The 19,104-nt window shown below is 38.5% G+C and overlaps 1 protein-coding gene across 1 annotated transcript in view; it reads left to right on the top strand.

The window, feature by feature from the left end:
- Window positions 1-19,104, top strand: part of LOC124787916 (WASH complex subunit 5) — a 198,557-nt gene that overhangs the window by 41,598 nt on the left and 137,855 nt on the right. Inside the window, 4 exon segments of the mRNA XM_047254903.1 lie at window positions 9,541-9,663; window positions 9,665-9,733; window positions 10,940-11,160; window positions 16,174-16,399. Of these exon segments, the coding sequence (XP_047110859.1) occupies window positions 9,541-9,663; window positions 9,665-9,733; window positions 10,940-11,160; window positions 16,174-16,399 (639 nt within the window).

Here is a 19,104-nt window from a genome sequence, read left to right as displayed (position 1 = left end):
AAAAAGGTTGGGGGGGGGGGGGGGGGGGCAAAGATAGTTCTTGAGCAATATCAGACGTAGTTGGCTTTTCCATGGAAGAAAAATTGAAGTGCTCGGCAGGACACGTAATCAGGTAACCCATGAAATGTTCAGTGCACAGCAGTGAAATTTGTGATCATGCTCATCAGTAATTTTCAGCTGCTGCGATTTAAGCTGTGCTCTTAGGATCCTGCGTAACAACAGCCTCTGGGGAGGGGGAATGATGACCAGTATTATCGGTGAAAGATTAGATTTTCTTGTAACTATACCGTATGTATTTTGTTTGGCTTACTACATGTCCTGTGCTCTAATATCTGCTGTCATTGGCTGGTGAGGTCACTTGACATGGAATATGATTAGCTGACAATCTTGATTTCAGTGCTTAGGAAGCTACTGTACTGTATTTCGTAACAGAAAAATATGCAGTTTACATGAGGTCGATGTCTTAAAGTGCCAAGAAGTTGTACATCGGTGTATAAAACCTTCACCATTCAGAGGATTGAAGTTTTACAGTTCCGGGGGAAAAGGTGTATTTTCACCCAGCAAAAAGTGAATTTTTAACTGGGAAATCTGGGATTGTTTTTTGTCCCCATGTACACCCTTTAATATATATATAAAAAAATCATCATTTGCAGCATGTGGACTGTGGACTGCCACAGGCTGTGGGAAGTTGTTTATAGTTTTCACCCACTCTTACATCAACCAAATTCTTGGGTGTTTATGGCATGACCCAGGAAATGAACCGATGCTCCACATGCACTTTGATGGATTGAGGAATAAACCATGTGAGTGGAGATAAGCGAAGATTTGCTGTAAATGGTACAGATGTTCTGTTTCGGAGCTGGAAATCACCAAAAAAATCATAATCAGTAAAGACATAAAAGAATTTGAAATTGTGTGTGAATTTGTCCATAAAGTGCTGGAAGGTTTGTGCAGTGTTGCATAATCCTAAAAGAATCCTAGTAAATTCGAATAGGCTGAATGTAATGCAAATGGTGATCTTAGATATGTCTTCCAGAGCACTGTGCATTTCATAGAAAGCCCGTGCCAGGTGTGTTGTTTAGAAAATGTGTTTTCCATGGATATTGAATGAGAAATGTTCAACATACAGGACAGGACACCTGTCAGAAATAGTTGTAGTGTTAAGTTGCCTTTAATCGCCAAGTGGATGCCATCTATTGCTCTTCTTTAGAACTTTGTGGAGAGGCGAGGCCCAGCTGCTGTTTGACAGATGACCGATCCCTTAGGTGAGCGTAAAACAAAATTCCTGCTTCACTATCTTCAAATTCTCAGGTGGTAATTGACAGGGTTGAGCATGAATAAGCAGTCCTGGCATTGTTAGAACATAGTACGTTGTTGTATGCTGTGTGGGCTCTAGAATGGGTGGCTGCTGAGTAATGTCAGGAAATTTCTTAAGGAGTTCTAGATATAGGATATTACAAGCGATCATGCATACAGCAGTGTTGTCTACATGGTGTTAACACCCGCAGCTAGCTAAGTTAGATGTTGTGTCAAGAAGATGGTGGTGTCAATGGTCTGGTTGCAGGCCACGAAATCATAAAATAGGCTCCAAGGATGGTGTGGATCATGTCTGTCGCTATGATTTGCCACATACACTCACAAGGAAGCTGGAGTTAAGTGAGAATGTTGCATGAATGTATGTCCTGATTGTGGAACAATTGGGAACAAAGGAGCTATGGCTGTCACTGCTGCAGCGTGATAGCCGAGAAGAAAGGTATATCGATATATTAGCACCTATGTCTACTAGAAACTGCAGTTTTATACAATTTTTGTTGACAGGCGATGGTTGCCATCTAGGAAGCATTACTGACTTCTGGGCACATTTCCCATCTCACACAAGAAACATTTTTAAGCTTCTGAGCTAAATCGTCTACTGTATCAGTATACCTTTTCAGCTGAAGGCAGTCAGTGATGTTTCCACAGCACATCGGCTCTGTGATGGGTGACTAGAATATTGCGTTTGGAGAATGGCGACTTGTGATGGGTGCTTATAATGGTGCCAAGGAAATGCCTGATTGTGGAAATAAGGCTGCAGTACATGTGGATGGATAAATCTCAGTAATACAATCTTTCATTTGTGCTAGGGTGTCAAGATTGCAGTCACATACAGTGAGTAACTTCCGTGTGTCAGGCCATAAATGATGCAGTCTGCAAAATAAGCACTTATAATCTCACTGCAGCTGAGTACTGGCAGTCTGTTGTGACCTATGTATTACATAGATTAATCGGAGAACTTCTTCATTAACAGCATTGGTAGATAGAGCCTGTATGTGATGAAATAATTGTGAAGGTGTGTGATCACCTAACTCTTCTGTGTGGAGTAACTGTCTCAATCATTTGGCTTCTGATTGAGACAAGCAACTGATTACAGCATTTTTAATGACACTGTTATGTCTTATGTGTGTGTGTGTGTGTGTGTGTGTGTGTGTGTGTGTGTGTGCGCGCGCGTGCGTGATGGTGTCATTATTATTGCTAAAGCTCTGATGTCCTTACCACTGATGCACTTCACTTAAAAAGGGGGGGGGGGGGGAATCTTTCCTCTGCTTTTTATTCTAGTTAACTGTGCACTAACACTCCACATACAAATTTTTTTATGCCAGGGGTGCTGATGGGGCTTTTGGAACCTCAAATTAAAAAATGGTGGGGTTCAGCTGACCTTGATGTGAAGCTTTGGGGGACATGACTTCGCTCATGAAAGCATTGTTCCTTTCCAGGCCAGGCACTGCAGTGGTCTTGAGCTTGAGGAATGTGTAGGCACCACCCTAGCTGGTAGCAGCTCCGCACTGTGACATAGTGTGGACAAGTCGACCCATGTGCACATGTCAGAACAGTTGTTGTAGCTAGCCACTGTGCCCATGGTCATAGGAATATGAAAAAAAATGTTCTAGTCTGTGAAATAACTATATCTTCATACATATACAGTGTCTCATGGCACCGTCTTTCATGTACACTACTAAAAACATAACTAACCCATGAAAATGCAGTGTCTACTAAATAAGCACTAGTACTCTCACTGCAGCTGACTACTGGCAGACTTTTCCTTCTCGGGGGAACTGCAGGTATTGTCGAAATCTACTCTATGGGTCCTTGCTGTAAAGAACTTGGCATAGTGGCAAACTAATATTCTCATGCTTTAAACTGTTCATGACTTGTTTTATGTTTATTTCCGCAGTATGTAATAAAAAGATGTCCCTAATTCCTAATCAGTGCACACCACTGGGTTTGATTGTCGATGGTGGTGAGAAATCCAGATTTGCCTTCATTTGATTCGAGAAATTGGTTCCAAATTTCTGACTTAAATTGATATCCATTGTCACTTAAGATGCACTATGCCTTGATTATGTTTTCAGAAAAAAATTCCTTGCAGTAGCCTGACCATGATGTTTTCATTGGCCTTTCTAAAGGGATAAAGTTTTACAAATTTCAAAATCATTTCTTGCACAACCATTATTAGCCGAGTCAATGGAAACCCAAAAAGAAGTAATAGGGAAGAAAATCATTGAATCACCAATTTTTGTATGGCGGTAGGGAGTGTGTCATGAATGACATGAAAAATGTCCACCGGTGGCATGGGGTGATGGCATTTAAAGGTAACTTTTCTATGTTTTTCTGTAACAACTTGAAAACCATGTCTTGTAGCACAAATGTTTCCCAGTACAAAATTAAACTACTTTCAATTTCCTGCAAAAAGGTCCTATTCATTTTTTTCTAAAGGGCTTACAGCTTCCCCATTGCAAGGGATGTAAAAATTATAGATTGTTAAAAATAGTATTTCAGTGGTATAAAATTAATGTTTTCTGTTAAGTGAAGTGGGTTAAGAACAAATATTAAGTGAGTGTACTATTTTTAAGAGATAACTTGTGTTCGGGGACTGTATTTCGGTCTGGAGGGGCAGGGCTGGAGGATAGAAGTGTGAGGGAAGGTAGGTGTCAGATTGAAGTCATGTGCTTCCCTCCTTTATAGATCTGAAAACTGAAGAGCGAGCAGGGGATTCTCCACTCTGCTTACCCCACTACACCACTACATCACAAGAAACAAATACAAAATTATACTGACCTTCTACAGTACATCTTATGAATCACTGGTGATGCAGTGTGCAAATGTGCACGGAATGGGAAGGGGGGCAGCTGTTTATTTTCCACAAAGTGTGTTGACACTTCATGGAATACAGATAAGAGTTATGAATAATAGTAATGCAAGACCTCATACATTCAGAATTTATGTAAATTGGTTATTACTCACCCTGTACTGCAGCTGTAGCATTCATTCAGAAAGGCAGCTTACTCCACCATGAGTGCTACTCGCTTTTCATTTTGCAGACAGAGTATAGCTTCGCAGCATTTCCTGTCCAGTTCTTTTATGTGAGTAGACAAAGTAAGTTCACTAAGCTCCTGTTTATATGTTGGAGTTATTCTCAGTTTATTAAATGTAAGTACTTATTTGAAGTTGTTGAGTGAGTTGTTGTAAAAAAAGATCATCAGCTGGAGCTGTCAACTGTCTTCCAAAATGAAGAGTCTGTACCAAGGGTAACATGCTGTCAATATGTATTCGACAATGTTGATTTCTTTCTATCTATTTAACACTAGTTACCAGCAGATTACTCTTCTAGGCCTGAGGTCATGGATCCCCTAAGCTTACACACTACTTAAACTAACTTAAGGGTAAATTTGGAAAAGGGAGTGCAGGGGGAAAAAATAAAAACCTTGTGGTTTGCCAATGGCATTGTAATTCTGTCAGAGATGGTGTAGCACAGTTGAAGGGGATGGAAACTGTTTTGGAAAGAGGTTATAGGATGAAAATCAACCAGCGTAACACAAAGATAATGGGATGTAGTCAAATGAAATCGGGCAATGCTGAGTTCTTTAAATTAAAGATTGAGGCACTGAAAGTAGTAGATGAGTTTTGCCATTTGGGCAGCAAAATAACTTGTAGAGAAGATTTAAAATACAGACTGGCATAAAGGGGATATAAAATTCAGACTGAGAGTAGCAAGAAAAGCAATTTTGAAGAACAAGAGGAGTTTGTTAACATCTGTTATCAGTTTAAGTGTTAAGAGGTCATTTCCTAAGTATTTGTCTGGAGTGTAGCCTTGTATGGAAGTGAAACATGGACAATAAACAGTTCAGACAAGTAGAGAGTAGAAGATTTTAAAATATTGTGTCCTAGAAGAATACTGAAGATCAGACAGGTAGATCACATAACTAATGAGGGAATACTGAATCGAATTGGGAAGGAAAGAAGCTTATGGTACAACCTGACCAAAAGGAGGGATTGATTGATAGGACACATTCTGAGGCACCCAGGAATCTTTGAGATGGCAATGGAGGAAAGTGTGGAGGTTAAAAATTTTAGAGGCAGAACTTGGCTTGAATACGGCAAGCGGATTGAAATTGATGTAGGATACGCTACTTTTGCAGAGATGAAGAGGCTTGCACGACTGAAGACCATAACAATAACAGCATATCCAGTGCTGTGTGAGTGTGAATAATGTGCTCAGTCATTCGACTGTTGTGGATCCTTACTTATCTTGCCACTCGGCAGTACCTTATGATGCTCCCATTGATGTTTATTGTCATAGTTGTTTGCATGTTGTTCTTGCATGACTGTTGTGGTACTGAGATTAGGAAGGACCACTGTCTTAATGTTTGATAAATGTATGGACTACTTGTAGGGAAGCAGCCTACTCACGCCGTATAAAATTCACATCAGTCTTTCCATTGTGTGCCAGCCTAGTCTGCTGTAACTAGCTCTGACTTCATAAATGTTGCGCAATACTTTAAAAATCAAGTAAATAACCTGAAACATTTCTAGCATGTCAGTAATACTAAATCAATGTCAGTAATACTAAATCAATATGTGTTGACTATCGGTTCAATAACTTTAACCATTTTCGAAATTTGGACGTTTTTCTGTAAAAATCATTGGCGCTACAGAAAAGAGCTAGAAACTTAAAAATTTATATTTAGATTCCTTTTTCATAATAATTTAGTAGAAGCAGTATTCTGGATCTCACAAATTAAAATTTTAATTGAAATTCATGATTTTCTGGTTTTTGTCTTAGAAATTAAGGAAGCAAGGTAGATTAAGTAGGCGAATAAATAAAGCTCAGATGTTTAAATTTAAGTAGAAGGGAGATCCGCTATAATCATAAAGATGTGAGAAGTTTCAACTGAATAACTATAAAACTATAGCGATAGCGTATCTCCAAAGGGCAAGTTCAGAGCTCGTCTACTGTGTGTAGTGTAATTAAATTAATTCTCTCGCCCAAAATATTTGACTTAGCCACGTCAGACTTTTATTATCATTACTTACCTGTGTGCTGATTGCACATTTAAATTGAGAGCTTCATCAGCCATCAGCAAAGGAAGCAATGATTTATTCGATAACTTAAAGTGGTGCATTACTAGCCCAGCGGCTAGTCGGGAGAGTGGATTTGATCAGGCGTTCCCTTAGCCGTCCGCACCACGGCTTTATATGTAAGAACGCTGCGTGAGAGAAGAAGGCCCCAGTTCTCTCCAGACGCTGATTAGCGCGCCACCTGTGCCGGGAGTCGCGTCGCGTCGGTATCATTGCTATAAACAGCCTCGGGTGCCGTAATAATTTACTAGGGATACGCACAACCATGAAATCGTTTTCGAGTGAGGTGTTAATTCTGGGATGACTTTAATGATCTATCTTCAGTTTGCGTATGTTGTATTTTCACGTGCCGCCGCGGGACAGACGTTCTACCATTATTTAGCGTGGCGTTTGATGAACATTATCATCAAATTATGGCGAGCATTCACTTAAACATTTAATTTGAACAATTATAGTTGCATCAGCGCATTAGACTCTGAACTGCTCTGTCAGTTGGATTGTGTGGATTCTTTTGGTCTGTGACTTTCAGAATATAGTGAACATTTTAGAGAGAATCGTTTTTGATTATGAATCCCAGACAATCTCCTAATTCCTCAGAGCTATAAGCTGTAGCTATAAATGTATTTCTCAGTATGAAGTGGGCACTAGGAATTCTAATCACAGGCTTCACGTTTTGCTAATCACTTTCTTGTTGCCAATATTGTAGTTAGAGAGCCAGTGTTGAGAATGGCAAACAACTGCATTAAATAAATAATAGGAACATTTAATAACAATTATTCCACCGCCGCCCCACCTATGGTGCATCGGCTGGGAAATGCATCTTTTCTACATTGCATTCTGCATTTAATATTCAAATTATCCACCCACCACCCCACACACTTTAGCATCTTGGAGTGTAACATTTTTATATCTTAATTGTTTTGAATGTATGAATTTACCTTCAAAGTGTGTGTGTAAATGATATTCAAATCTGTATTTAAGTTTTGAGCGTTAAATTTGTGTTGTGACATATTATGTGACTTAAATACATTTTTAGAAAAAAAAAAAAAAAAATGAAATTTGTATTGATAAACCGGTGAGATTTTTCAGTGACAGCAATATTTCAGTGACAGCAAGCATGAAAGTTGTCACTGAGAGCTACTGAAAATAATAGAGTATTTTTCTACTATTCCAGTGCATAATGCAAATGCTGAATGTGTTTCTTACCGGTTTTTCCCAGTGGAAATATGAAAGAGAAAAATTCAGTATTAACCCTCAGAAGGCTGTTATATTACTGAAATACTATAACAAAGTATTAGTTGCTCAGTAGTTGTTTCAGAGAAATATGGTTAAAACTTCAAGAAAGTGTTGATATCTGTGAGTACAGTATACTAGGTAAAGTCAGGAAATAAGTCAGAAATGTCAGTTTACCTTATACAGTGGTTGAATTACATGCACATGTTTTTGGTGGCAGGTTGCAGCAAACATATGCTTTCCTTACAGGCTGCTAGATATAGCAAAGGCAGCCAGTGCAAGATGGTGATTGTGCCACATGAGTGTACAGGGGTAGGACAGCATGCGATCATGCACTTTGTGGACCAAAGACTGTTGTAGACGAAGTGCATTGCAAAATGTGTCCTGTGTATGGTGACAACAGTTTATCACAAGAAGCTGTGTTCAGTTGGATCCAGGAGCATAACAAAGGAGGGAAAAGCATCAAAGATTGAGAGCATCAGGTCATCCTGTCAGCGGTGACAATAGATCATTCGTAATGACCAGCATGTGACGATTGGTGACGTTGTGCGTGCTGTAGGCTGTTCACATGGAACTATGTACAACACCATGCATGAGCAGTTGAATTTTCATAATGTTTGCGAACAGTGGGTGACCCACATGTTGACTGAGGAGCATAGAATGAACAAAATGGCTGCGTCTTTGAAGCACTTGTTTGGTACTCTGAGGAAGAGAGAACTCCATTACATAAATTATTACAAGGAATGAGCCTTGGGGTCACCAGTTTTAGCCGTAAATCAATCAGTCATCTGTGGAGTGAAAACATTCCAGCTCCAAACAACAACGAAGTTCTAGGCTGTTCCATCAGCTCACAAGTTCATGCTCACCGTGTTTTGAGATGTGCAAAGGATCATACTAATGAAATGCCAGTCTCACATTGCACCACTCCGTAGGAAATCCAACAGGGTGCTCGCTGCAGATGACCTGGTCTCCTAACAAAGAAAGCAATTCTTCTGGATGACAATGCCTACCCCCACACATTTAATTGAGAATGCTTGAAACATCTGCCCTATGATCCAGACTTAACCCCAAGAGAGTTTCATTTGTTTAGGCACCTAAAAACTCATTTGGGTGGCTGACGTTTTGAAAATGGTGATGATGTAACCAAAGAGGTTGCACATTCACTGTGGCAGCAACTAAAATACTTTGCTGCCTTATATCAAAGACTTTAAGGAGATTGTGTATGTCTGATGTATACATGTGTAAATATCAGGAAGTTGCATTGATTATTATTGCTGCTGTTCTGTTTTGTGACTTACTTGTTGACTGACCCTTGTATAAAGTAGTTATGTTTTAAAATAATAAAATAATGGAATGTCAAATCTTAGCTTTCAGTGTCTGATCCTCTGCTGTATCATGATGTTTTATGGTGTGTCCTACATTTTACTCCTTTATGTTCTACATTTCACTAAAACGATCTAGTAACATCACTCAATACCATGGTTTGTGAAATGTGAAATGTGATGGTGTGATTTAGGTGCTTTGGCTGTTTGAGGGGTCTGGCACTCATTTGAAAATTGATGTTGGAATCATAATTTACCTTTTATAACTAGATGGAGACTGTATTACCATATGCAGTTTCCTTGTCTCTGTCACCATTAACTGATAGGAGTACAATAATGTTGCTATGTTAGTGAGGTTCTGTATTTGAACTTAGCTACACCAGGAGGCCTGATCAGATCAAATTTCTGATTAAATTGAGTTTAGTTTTTCAGCTTGATGATTGTGTGTTATGCTTTTTATGTTCTGTGATGGTGCTTTCGTAAGACAGTATTCACAAAAATTCATGTGATGGTGCTTTCATAAGACAGTATTCACAAAAATTCACTACTGTAACTTTTTTAATGTGTGATATTGTTATTCTGTTCACAGCAACTACAAGATTTAGATGAGGAATTTCGAGAAAATTATACAGAAATTTTGACCAGGTTCTACTTAACATTTGAAAGTATTCACAAGTATGTGACCGATCTCAACCACTTTTTAGAAGAGCTGGGAGGAAGGTATTTATATTCAACAAACTTTGGAAGGAGTACTTCTTGACGAGGAAGGACGACAGTTACTAGTAAGCAGGATTGATTTTTTGTGGTGGTTGTTTGTTAATGCATTGATATTCTGTTCTCTATTGATTCTTAGCTATGACTCCATTAAAATTATCAAAAGCAGGAATTATTGATTAATTGGAAAATAGTAGTAAATAAACAACTTTTTGGCATCTACTCAGATATTTACTGAAAAGTTTGTAGTTCAAACTGCTTCACCAAGATCTTCCACTTGGTCTGCTATTCATGTTGTTGAATAGAGCAGCACAATGTAAATGTCACCGCTTTTTCCATGGTCATAAAATACTGTCCGTCCATCAGGTTGCTGAGAAAGCAGGAGATGGAAGATAGTAGATAGGTAAGCAAGATGCAGCTTCAGTTCAGAGTTGATAGAAGGGACAGAGTGAGAAAGATGGATTAAAAATTGAAAAGAAATTAAATTTGGAGAGAGTATTTCAGTTATTGAATAGAAAAAAGGAGAAAATAAGGAAGAGGAGAAAAAAGAGGGTGAGAGACGGAGGGAGTTGGGGGTATGAAAAAAACAAAGGGGGTAAAGTAATAATTACGTAGAGGAGAAGGGGAGCTTATGCCAGTTGAGATTAAAACATGGAAGGGTGCAGGATGAGGGGATATGTTGAAAAGTAAACAGTAGCCAACATGCCAGTTGGTAAACAGCAAGATTGGTTTTAGAAGTTGCTGTCTCTTAACTGTTGTAGGATTTACCAGTGTGGGTCTGGAGTTAAGTGGTTGTGGGTAAGTGCATTGGCAGGTCTCACAAAGGGAACGATTACAGGAGCTACAAACTTGCTGCACTGTAATGTTCACAGACCATTTTCCAACACCCTATTCTTGTCATCATGAAATCTTTTCACTGTTAGACAATCTTGTAGCACTATCTGATTGATTTTGCTATGTTACTTACATGCTCTCTGATGGATGGCTTGAATGTTAGTAAACTAGTGATAAGCCTCCGGCACTGATGAGCTTTATTAGTTCCAACATTTGCAACTTCATATCCTGCCATGCGGTACAAAACCCCATGTTTCACTTAAAGAAAGACAATTTTTGTTTTATGAAACTTGGCAGTTGAGTTGTGTAACTTATAATGCCATACTTCCTGTGATTTAAATTTTTTCAACTTTATGTGTTGACAATGTTAATTACCTTAAATTCAAATTCAATGTAGGGCTCCAGTGCATGGTACATTTTCAGATTTCTTCTGTTTCCAGTGTGAAGGTCTGTACCTGTATGGTGTGATGCTGCTGTTAGTTGACCTCCACATAGAAGGAACGGTCAGGGAGCGCATGCTTGTTTCTTACTATAGGTACAGTGCACAGAGATCCAGTGCTGACAGTAACATTGATGATGTGTGCAAATTGTTGCGCTCTACTGGCTTTGTAAATACTCCAGGTGCGAAAAAAATACCAAACTATCCAGTGGAATACTTCAGGTAAATGTCCTATACTGATGCCAGAGTTTTTATGTCTATTTACTTTCTTTAATTGTATTATTCAAATTTGGCACACTTTGTGAACTGTATGGTGAAGTTGCTTATTACCAGCTGTCATTAGAATTCAGAAACATGCTGTATGAAAGTGAACTTGTTCGTGACTTTTGTAAACCAATGCAGGTTTCCCTTTCATGCTGATCTGCTCTATGAAATGCTAGTAAGTGTAATAAAATTCAACACAGAATACATTCCTATTCCGTTTAAATTTGCAGCCCTAACTATCTGGCAATTCAGTTTTTGCCAGTTTAGAGTGTAACTTCTCATAACTTTATCTCGGTTATCATTGCATTTTAGATCTGCTTCTTATGTTCTCCTTGATTTATCCATCATCAGGGTCTATACACCCTAGGATAGCCAGGAATTTTATCATATGGGCTAAAACAGGGAAAAATCAATGAATTTTTTAGAATTCCAGAATTTTTTGTCTTACCGTATTTACTCGGATCTAAGACGCACTCGAATCTAAGCCACACCTGAAAAATGATACTCGAAATCAAGGGAAAAAAAAATTCCCTAATCTAATCCGCACCTGAAATTTGAGACTCGAAATTCAAGGAGAGAGAAAAGTTTTAGGCCGCACCTCCAAATCGAAACAAAATTGGTCCATTGTAATATGAGAGACAATTTAGGTCGAATGAATGACAATACAGCTACAGCAGTTTGGTTCAAGTCGTAAGCTTAGCAGTTAAGCTTTACCAGGTAGCCATTTCTATGCGTCGGGCACTCCGTCCGTATTTATACAGGTACCCTTCCTTTTTCACGTGCTTCGTCTGGTTTGAATTGATTGCTTATTTTTCTTTGATCTTATAAGTGCTGTTCTCTTTGTTTTAGGTGTTTATGCCACTCTAAGCTGAAAATGCATTACTGTACTGTGTCATGCATTGTTTGTTGCATTCTGATAATGTGTTTTTACAAGCCGGCCGCGGTGGCCAAGCGGTTTTAGGCGCGACCGCTACAGTCGCAGGTTCGAATCCTGCCTCGGGCATGGATGTGTGTGATGTCCTTAGGTTAGTTAGATTTAAGTAGTTCTAAGTTCTAGGGGACTGATGACCTCAGATGTTAAGTCCCATAGTGCTCAGAGCTATTTGAACCATTTTTTTGTGTTTACGACCTGCCGCCGCTCGCGGCATGGCTTGCTTTTGTGCACGCTACCACTGCTTACAATTAAAAAACAAAAGAGAGGAATCGTCTCATTAGCGAAACAATGGCAAGAGACTGCTATTTGTTGTTACTTACACTGCTGCTTTCTCCGATAATGATCAACAAGAACCAAATAATAGACTGCGTATGATAGAAGATGTTCTGAACAAGAGTTTAGCGAAAATTTTTCTCCATTTGAAAATCTTTGCAGACGCCTCTTTAGTACATTACATTCTGCACAGAAATTAGAGTCATCTTAGATTTAAAAATCTAGTCAATTGCCATGCTTCATTTCTGAATGTACCACTATTAGGCATAAGAATAATACGAATATAAACATGACATGATATGTATATTCTTCCGCCTTTGCTGTTGTCTCACTCAAGTTTCGTAGTTTATTAGGCAGACTGGATTTAAATGAGATAGCAGCAAACACGAAAGAATACATGGCAAAATGTTTGTATTCGTATTATTCTTATGGTGAAGAGAATACTGCATGTGATTCACAATACATAGAAGTTCCTATTAGCAACCATCTCTTCTCACAGGTGGGAAAAAATTCAGTACATAGAGTTGGCCATATTGACAAACATCCCAAACAGTCTTGCCAGTCGGATTTTCGTAGTACATTGAAATGCTGCTACATTCGAAGATGAACAATACGGAATTTGTATTTACTTCGTTGGATAATGTATGAAAATGCAGTGGTCGAAAACTCGGGGCGGAGAAAAAAGCTCATCTTCCACCTTTTCTTTTTTAATTTATTTACAGATGCAGAGGTTTTGGTGCCAGTATTTATCTTTGTGCCTGCAAAGCACGCCTGTGTAGTGCTACATATATTCGACGGCAGACTTAGTTGTGGCAGCACCTACCAACATTTTTCAGAACTTCCGCTTACTTTGCACTCGATTCTAAGCCGCAGCCGGCTTTTTGGATTACAAAAACTCAAAAAAAGAGTGCGGCTTGGATTCGAGTAAATACGGTAGCTTTCAATAAAATTTTTGTAATTTTTACAGGTAAGAAATGATAATCTAACAAAGAATTTTACTTTAGCCTGCCACTGCAGAATAATGTGCACCAATAAAATGTAAACAAAAGAAAAAACACCAAGATAAAACTAAATTGCAAAGAAAATGCTCAATTTACAACAACAAAACATAGTGCGCAAGCAAACATCTGCTGACAGCAAAATATGTCAAAGGCTTTACGATGAAGACTATGCAATACTTTGTAAAAACAAACAGCTTTTAATGAGCATGATGTCACGCTGTTTACATTTCTAACAGGTCACAGGAAAATATTGTCAATAATGGTTTGAGGAGTGTTACTTTCAAAGTAAATTTCCTTTTATTAAAGATGAATTACATTACGTGTGAGAATGTGCGATGAATTTCTTAAATCAAAGAGCATTGTGTCTCATTCAAAACTTAACACTTTCAGGAGCACCCACTGAGCAAAATTTTGGACCCATAAGACCAGATATTTATGTCATTATTTAAAATTTTACTGGCACATTTGTGTTTGATATATCTTATAGGATAACACATTCAAAAAATATTGATGTTATATGTGGAAGCTTAGCTTTTTTTTCTGCTTCTACATCTACAAGGTTACTCTGCAATTCACGCTTAAGTGCCTGGCAGAGGGTTCATCGAACCATTTTCACACTACTTCTCTACCATTCCACTCTCGAATGGCGCCTGGGAAAAAGGAACATCTAAACCTTTCTGTTCGAGCTCTGATTTCTCTTAATTTATTATAATGATCATTTCTCTCTACATAGGTGGGTGTCAACCAAATATTTACGCATTCAAAAGAGAAAGTTGGTGATTGAAATTTCGTAAATAGATCTCGCTGCAAGGAAAACCGCCTTTGTTTCAGTGACTGCCATCCCAACTCGCTTATCATATCAGTGGCACTCTCACCCCTATTGCATGATAACACGAAACGAGCTGACCTTCTTTTTGCACTTTTTCGATGTCTTCCGTCAATCTTACCAGATAAGGATCCCATACTGCGCAGCAATATTCCAGCAGAGGACAGACGAGTGTAATGTAGGCTGTCTCTTTAGTGGGTTTGTCGCATCCTCTAAGTGTTCTGCCAACAAAGTGCAGTCATCGTTTCGCTTCCCCACAATATTATCTATGTGGTCATTCCAATTTAAGTTGCTCGTAATTGTAATTTCTAGGTATTTAGTCGAATTGAAAGCCCTTAGATTTGTGTATCGTATACCCAAAATTCATCGGATTTCTTTTAGTACCCATGTGGATGACCTCGCACTTTTCTTTCTTTAGTGTTGATTACCACTTTTCACATCATACAGAAATTCTCTCTAGATTATTTTGTAATTGGAATTGATCATCTGATGATTTTACTAGACGGTAAATTACATTATCAACCCCTCTGAGAGGAAATCACGAATCCAGTCACACAGCTGAGACAATACTCCATATGCATGCAATTTGATTAATAGTCACTTGTGAGGAACGGTATCAAAAGTCTTCTGGAAATCTAGGAATATGGAATCAATCTGGGATCCCTTGTCGACAGCACTCATTACTTCATGGGAATAAAGAGCTAGCTGTGTTGCACTAGAATGATATTTTCTGTTGGTTATGTATCAATAGGTCATTTTCTTCAAGGTGATTCATAATGTTCGAGTACAGTATATGCTTCAAAATGCTACTGCAAATTGAGGTTAGTGATATGGGTCTGTAATTCAATGGGTTACTCCTATTTCCTTCCTTCAATATTGGTGTGACCTGTGCTACTTTCCAGTCTTTAGGAACAAACCTTTCGTCAAGTGAGCAGTTGTATATGATCACATGACATGAGCTGTGATTGGCTAACAAAAACACATCACTATCTCGATTTCAGTGGTTCAGAAACTAACGTGCTGTGTTTGGTGGATTTCATGTTTATACTTTCGTATTATGAAAAATGCGGTGTACTTGCTGCTGCGCATCAAAGATATTCCCAAACCCCCCCTTTTTCTGCATTTTGTTCCCTAAAATGCCGGGATGTTCGCGCCAGTGTATAAAACCATTACCAATCAAAGGATTGAGAAGTTTCCCAGTTGTGAGGGAAAGTATACTGTCACTTGAAATGGAAGAAGTGTATTTTCACCTAGGAAAAAGCATCTTTTTAACTGGGAAATACGGGAATTTATTTCCTTGTCTGCATATACACCCTGGTCGTGCATTACTTTGCTTTGAAGGTAGCAGAATTCCTGTGCTTTGATGGTAGCAGAATTCCTTCGCTTCATGTACTATGTGGTCCCAAATTTTGATGTTAATTTTATCACTAATCTCATTTCTCCTCCTAATAATTCTTGTCTTGATTTGGTTTACTCATAGTCCACATACTGTGCTAATTTGACTTAATTGCATTCAACAGGCCCTGTAATTCTTCGTCTGAGGATAGCAATGTCAGCAGTATATCTTACCAGTGGAATCCTTTCACTCTGAATTTTAATGCTATTGTAGAATCTTTTTTGAATTTCTGATGTTGCTTCTCCATTGTACAATTTGAATGGTAGGGGAGAAACCTTGCAGTCTTGCCTCACATCCTTTATTTTTCCTTAACAGTCAAATCTGGGCTTCACTGTACCCATTTCGGTGGAGTCCCTTAATTTGCTGCAACTTAGCTGTGACTCTTGTCCTCGTCACAGAGATGGGATGGATACTTTGGGTAAAAATGCTTTGGATCATATACTACTGCATTGGATGATGAGTTTTGAACCTATGAACTTTTAATCATTATTTAAAGCAGTAATGTTGTGTACTGATTGATTTAGTTTCTGTTTTCTTACAGGCGATTTACAATAAATCCACTGTATGTGGAAATGGTTTTGGGTCGTTTGCGATCAGATGATATTTATAATCAGCTTTCGGCTTATCCTCTACCTGAGCACAGAAGCACTGCACTGTCAACTCAAGCTGCAATGCTGTATGTGTGTCTCTTCTTTGATCCAAATGTGCTGCACAACCAGACTGCCAAAATGAGAGAGATTGTTGATAGGTTTTTCCCTGATAACTGGGTAAGTTACATCATTCAGTAATAAGTAGTCATCTTATGCCATGTAATGGGCCTAGTTGGTAATGTTTTAAAGTTAACCGTTTGTTTCATCATTTCACGTTTTGTGATAAATGTTTTTTATAAATAATAAAGTAAAAAAATCAGTTATGTTTGCCTTTTGCAGGCATTTGTTTGATAATGGATACATAGGCGACAGTTGGCTGCAAGGTAATACACTGAAATAGTTACAGTTCATCCAAAAATGACAAATTTGTGTGATGCAGTTTTTAAGCAGACTTATTTCCAAAGACATCACAAAGTCTTCAGCCAAACTTCAACAAATTACAGTTTACTGGGTGGCTGCTACTACTCACATTTCAGATCACTATGTATCAGTTACATAGAGCACATTATTTGCTATTACCAGTTCTGTATAACAGCTCCCATTCTTTCGTGGTTCTATATATAGTTTAAATTCGAGTGAGTTCATACCAATTCTTAAAAAATTATTTTAGTGGGCTTATTTCATATAGTTTATTTTAACATAAGTTTAGTTAATATCATAATAGAGTTAACAGACACTTCCTTGTACCAGTTCATATTCTGTTTTAAGTTAAAATTACTGTGGTCCTACTTTTTATTGGTATGGAATCGAAACAGTATCCATTATAATGTTTTTATACAAACAGTTTCTTGTGTTTTTTTATTTTGTATGATACCGAAACATTCTGATCCAGCTCATGTAATGAAATATGTGCATAATCATTTATTGGTCAAAACTTTTCAGATCTGGTTTGGTTAACTGATGAAGATAATTGTTGGCTAAATTATTTTTAAAGCCTGTGTACTAGAATGTATCCTTAAACATAGTGAATAACTCAGCTCAGTGTAGGTCTCTTTGAAGTTGCAAAATTATAGATGGTGTTCTTCTGGGTATACAGCCAAGTTGTTAACATTTTTTCCACTTTATTTTGATGACCAACCCGATCATCTTCTTGATGCTGTGAGTTTTGCTGTTGTGAGTAGTCACTACCTGGGTTCCAAAACCAGAGTGAACTATTGATATCCCATGCCACCATTTATAGCTGAGTTCAACCCCTGACATCCACTATGCCATTTGACACTCGTCTGTTTTTCAGAGCCCATACCACTATTTCCTGAAATGCACGTTCTCTTAGTGTTTCCCTGGCCTAGTAGATGTGATAGTCAGAGACCTCTTAATAAATTGAGTGTCAACCCAAAGCCTCATTTAAATTGCAACCTCAACACTTATCAGTGCTGATACCAGTCACCTGTAAGAAAGAACGAGTAACACTCAGAAACCTATGGGGGACAAAGAAACTGCAATTCTGACAGCCAATATGAGCATTGCTATTGTCTTAATGTCACATGTTGACTACAATAAAAAGATTGTAGATGTTGTGAATGGCATTACCTAGAGATAGCTAGATGTCTGTCCCACAGATAAAATCCAGAGGAAGACACTGACTCTTCTCAATGAGTCAGGCTAGCTGTGTGATGTCATTAAGGGTCTTGGAACTCAAGCAACTGTGCCACTACCATTATATGACCTTCCTAATATAAACAAGGGAGCTACTTCTCTAAGATCCACAGTGTGTGGTGTGGCCACATGCAGCGATGAAGTTGGAAAGAGTTCCTTGAACATTTAAACTCTGTCCATCCTAAAGTAACATTCACAATGGAAATTGAAAACGAAGGCAAACTGTTAGTTAAGAGAAAACTGTATGGGTCCCTGGCTAACAGTGTATATAGAAAATCCATGTGCACTGACTGCTATCCCCACATTTTGAGCCATTGTCCTCTCCCACAAAGAAATTCAGTACGAAAGACTCAGGTCCATAGAACTTGAACACTTTGGCAGGGACAGCATCACCAAAGAAGTGAAACATCTACAAATAGTGTTCTAAATGAACAGCTTTTCATTAATTAATCACACTGAAAAATCTTGGAGATCACACTGGAGAATCCTCTCTCTAATGGCACTCTTCTCATAGACAGCACAAATCCTGCATTTGGTCATGTACAAAAAGATCTGTGTGTGTTAACAGTTGCAAGACTTTATAATGACTGACTGTCAATAAATGGTAAAAAGTGCCCCTGCAACACATTCTGGTGGTGAACAAAGCCTTTATGAATTTATGCTTCAGTTTAATAACATCAATTAAAGAAATGTGAAGCTATCATCAGTGAGCTATTTGGTTGAACACTACAGTGTTTTACTAGGACTGGTCCATTTGAACGTGATATGCCCTCGCCTTTCTGTAACCTTTAGCTTGACTTAACCAGCTAGTTTTATAGGAACCTGTAGTTTGAGAGAGATTTTGAACTATGGTACAGCTTGGCCTCTTTCAGTTATAAAAATCATTGCTATAGGCCAGGGCCGACCAAACGCTGCACAGTGTGCAGACGTGCGGAAGTGCTGCACATGTGTGCACGTGTGCGACAGCGAGCGACGACTGTTATTAGATGTGTGTCCTAAATGAACGGCGGCGGCTCAACTTCCCTGTTTATGTGGTACACACAAGAGCTTGTTTGTGAAAGATTTTTCTCGGTGATGAAAATGAATAAATCAAGGTTTCGATCAAGCATAAGTGATGAAAATCTTCGCAACTGCTTGCATTTGTCAATGAGCCATGCTTTTGCGCCCGATTTTAACTATATCATTTCTCATGATGAGTGATAAACGTGTTTGGATTTATTCCTTTC

This window comes from Schistocerca piceifrons, chromosome 3 (genome assembly GCF_021461385.2).
Source record: "Schistocerca piceifrons isolate TAMUIC-IGC-003096 chromosome 3, iqSchPice1.1, whole genome shotgun sequence".
Classification (NCBI taxonomy): Eukaryota; Metazoa; Arthropoda; class Insecta; order Orthoptera; family Acrididae; genus Schistocerca; species Schistocerca piceifrons.
The sequence above is the reverse complement of the archived record's forward strand: the minus strand, read 5'-3'. Positions and strand labels throughout refer to the sequence as shown.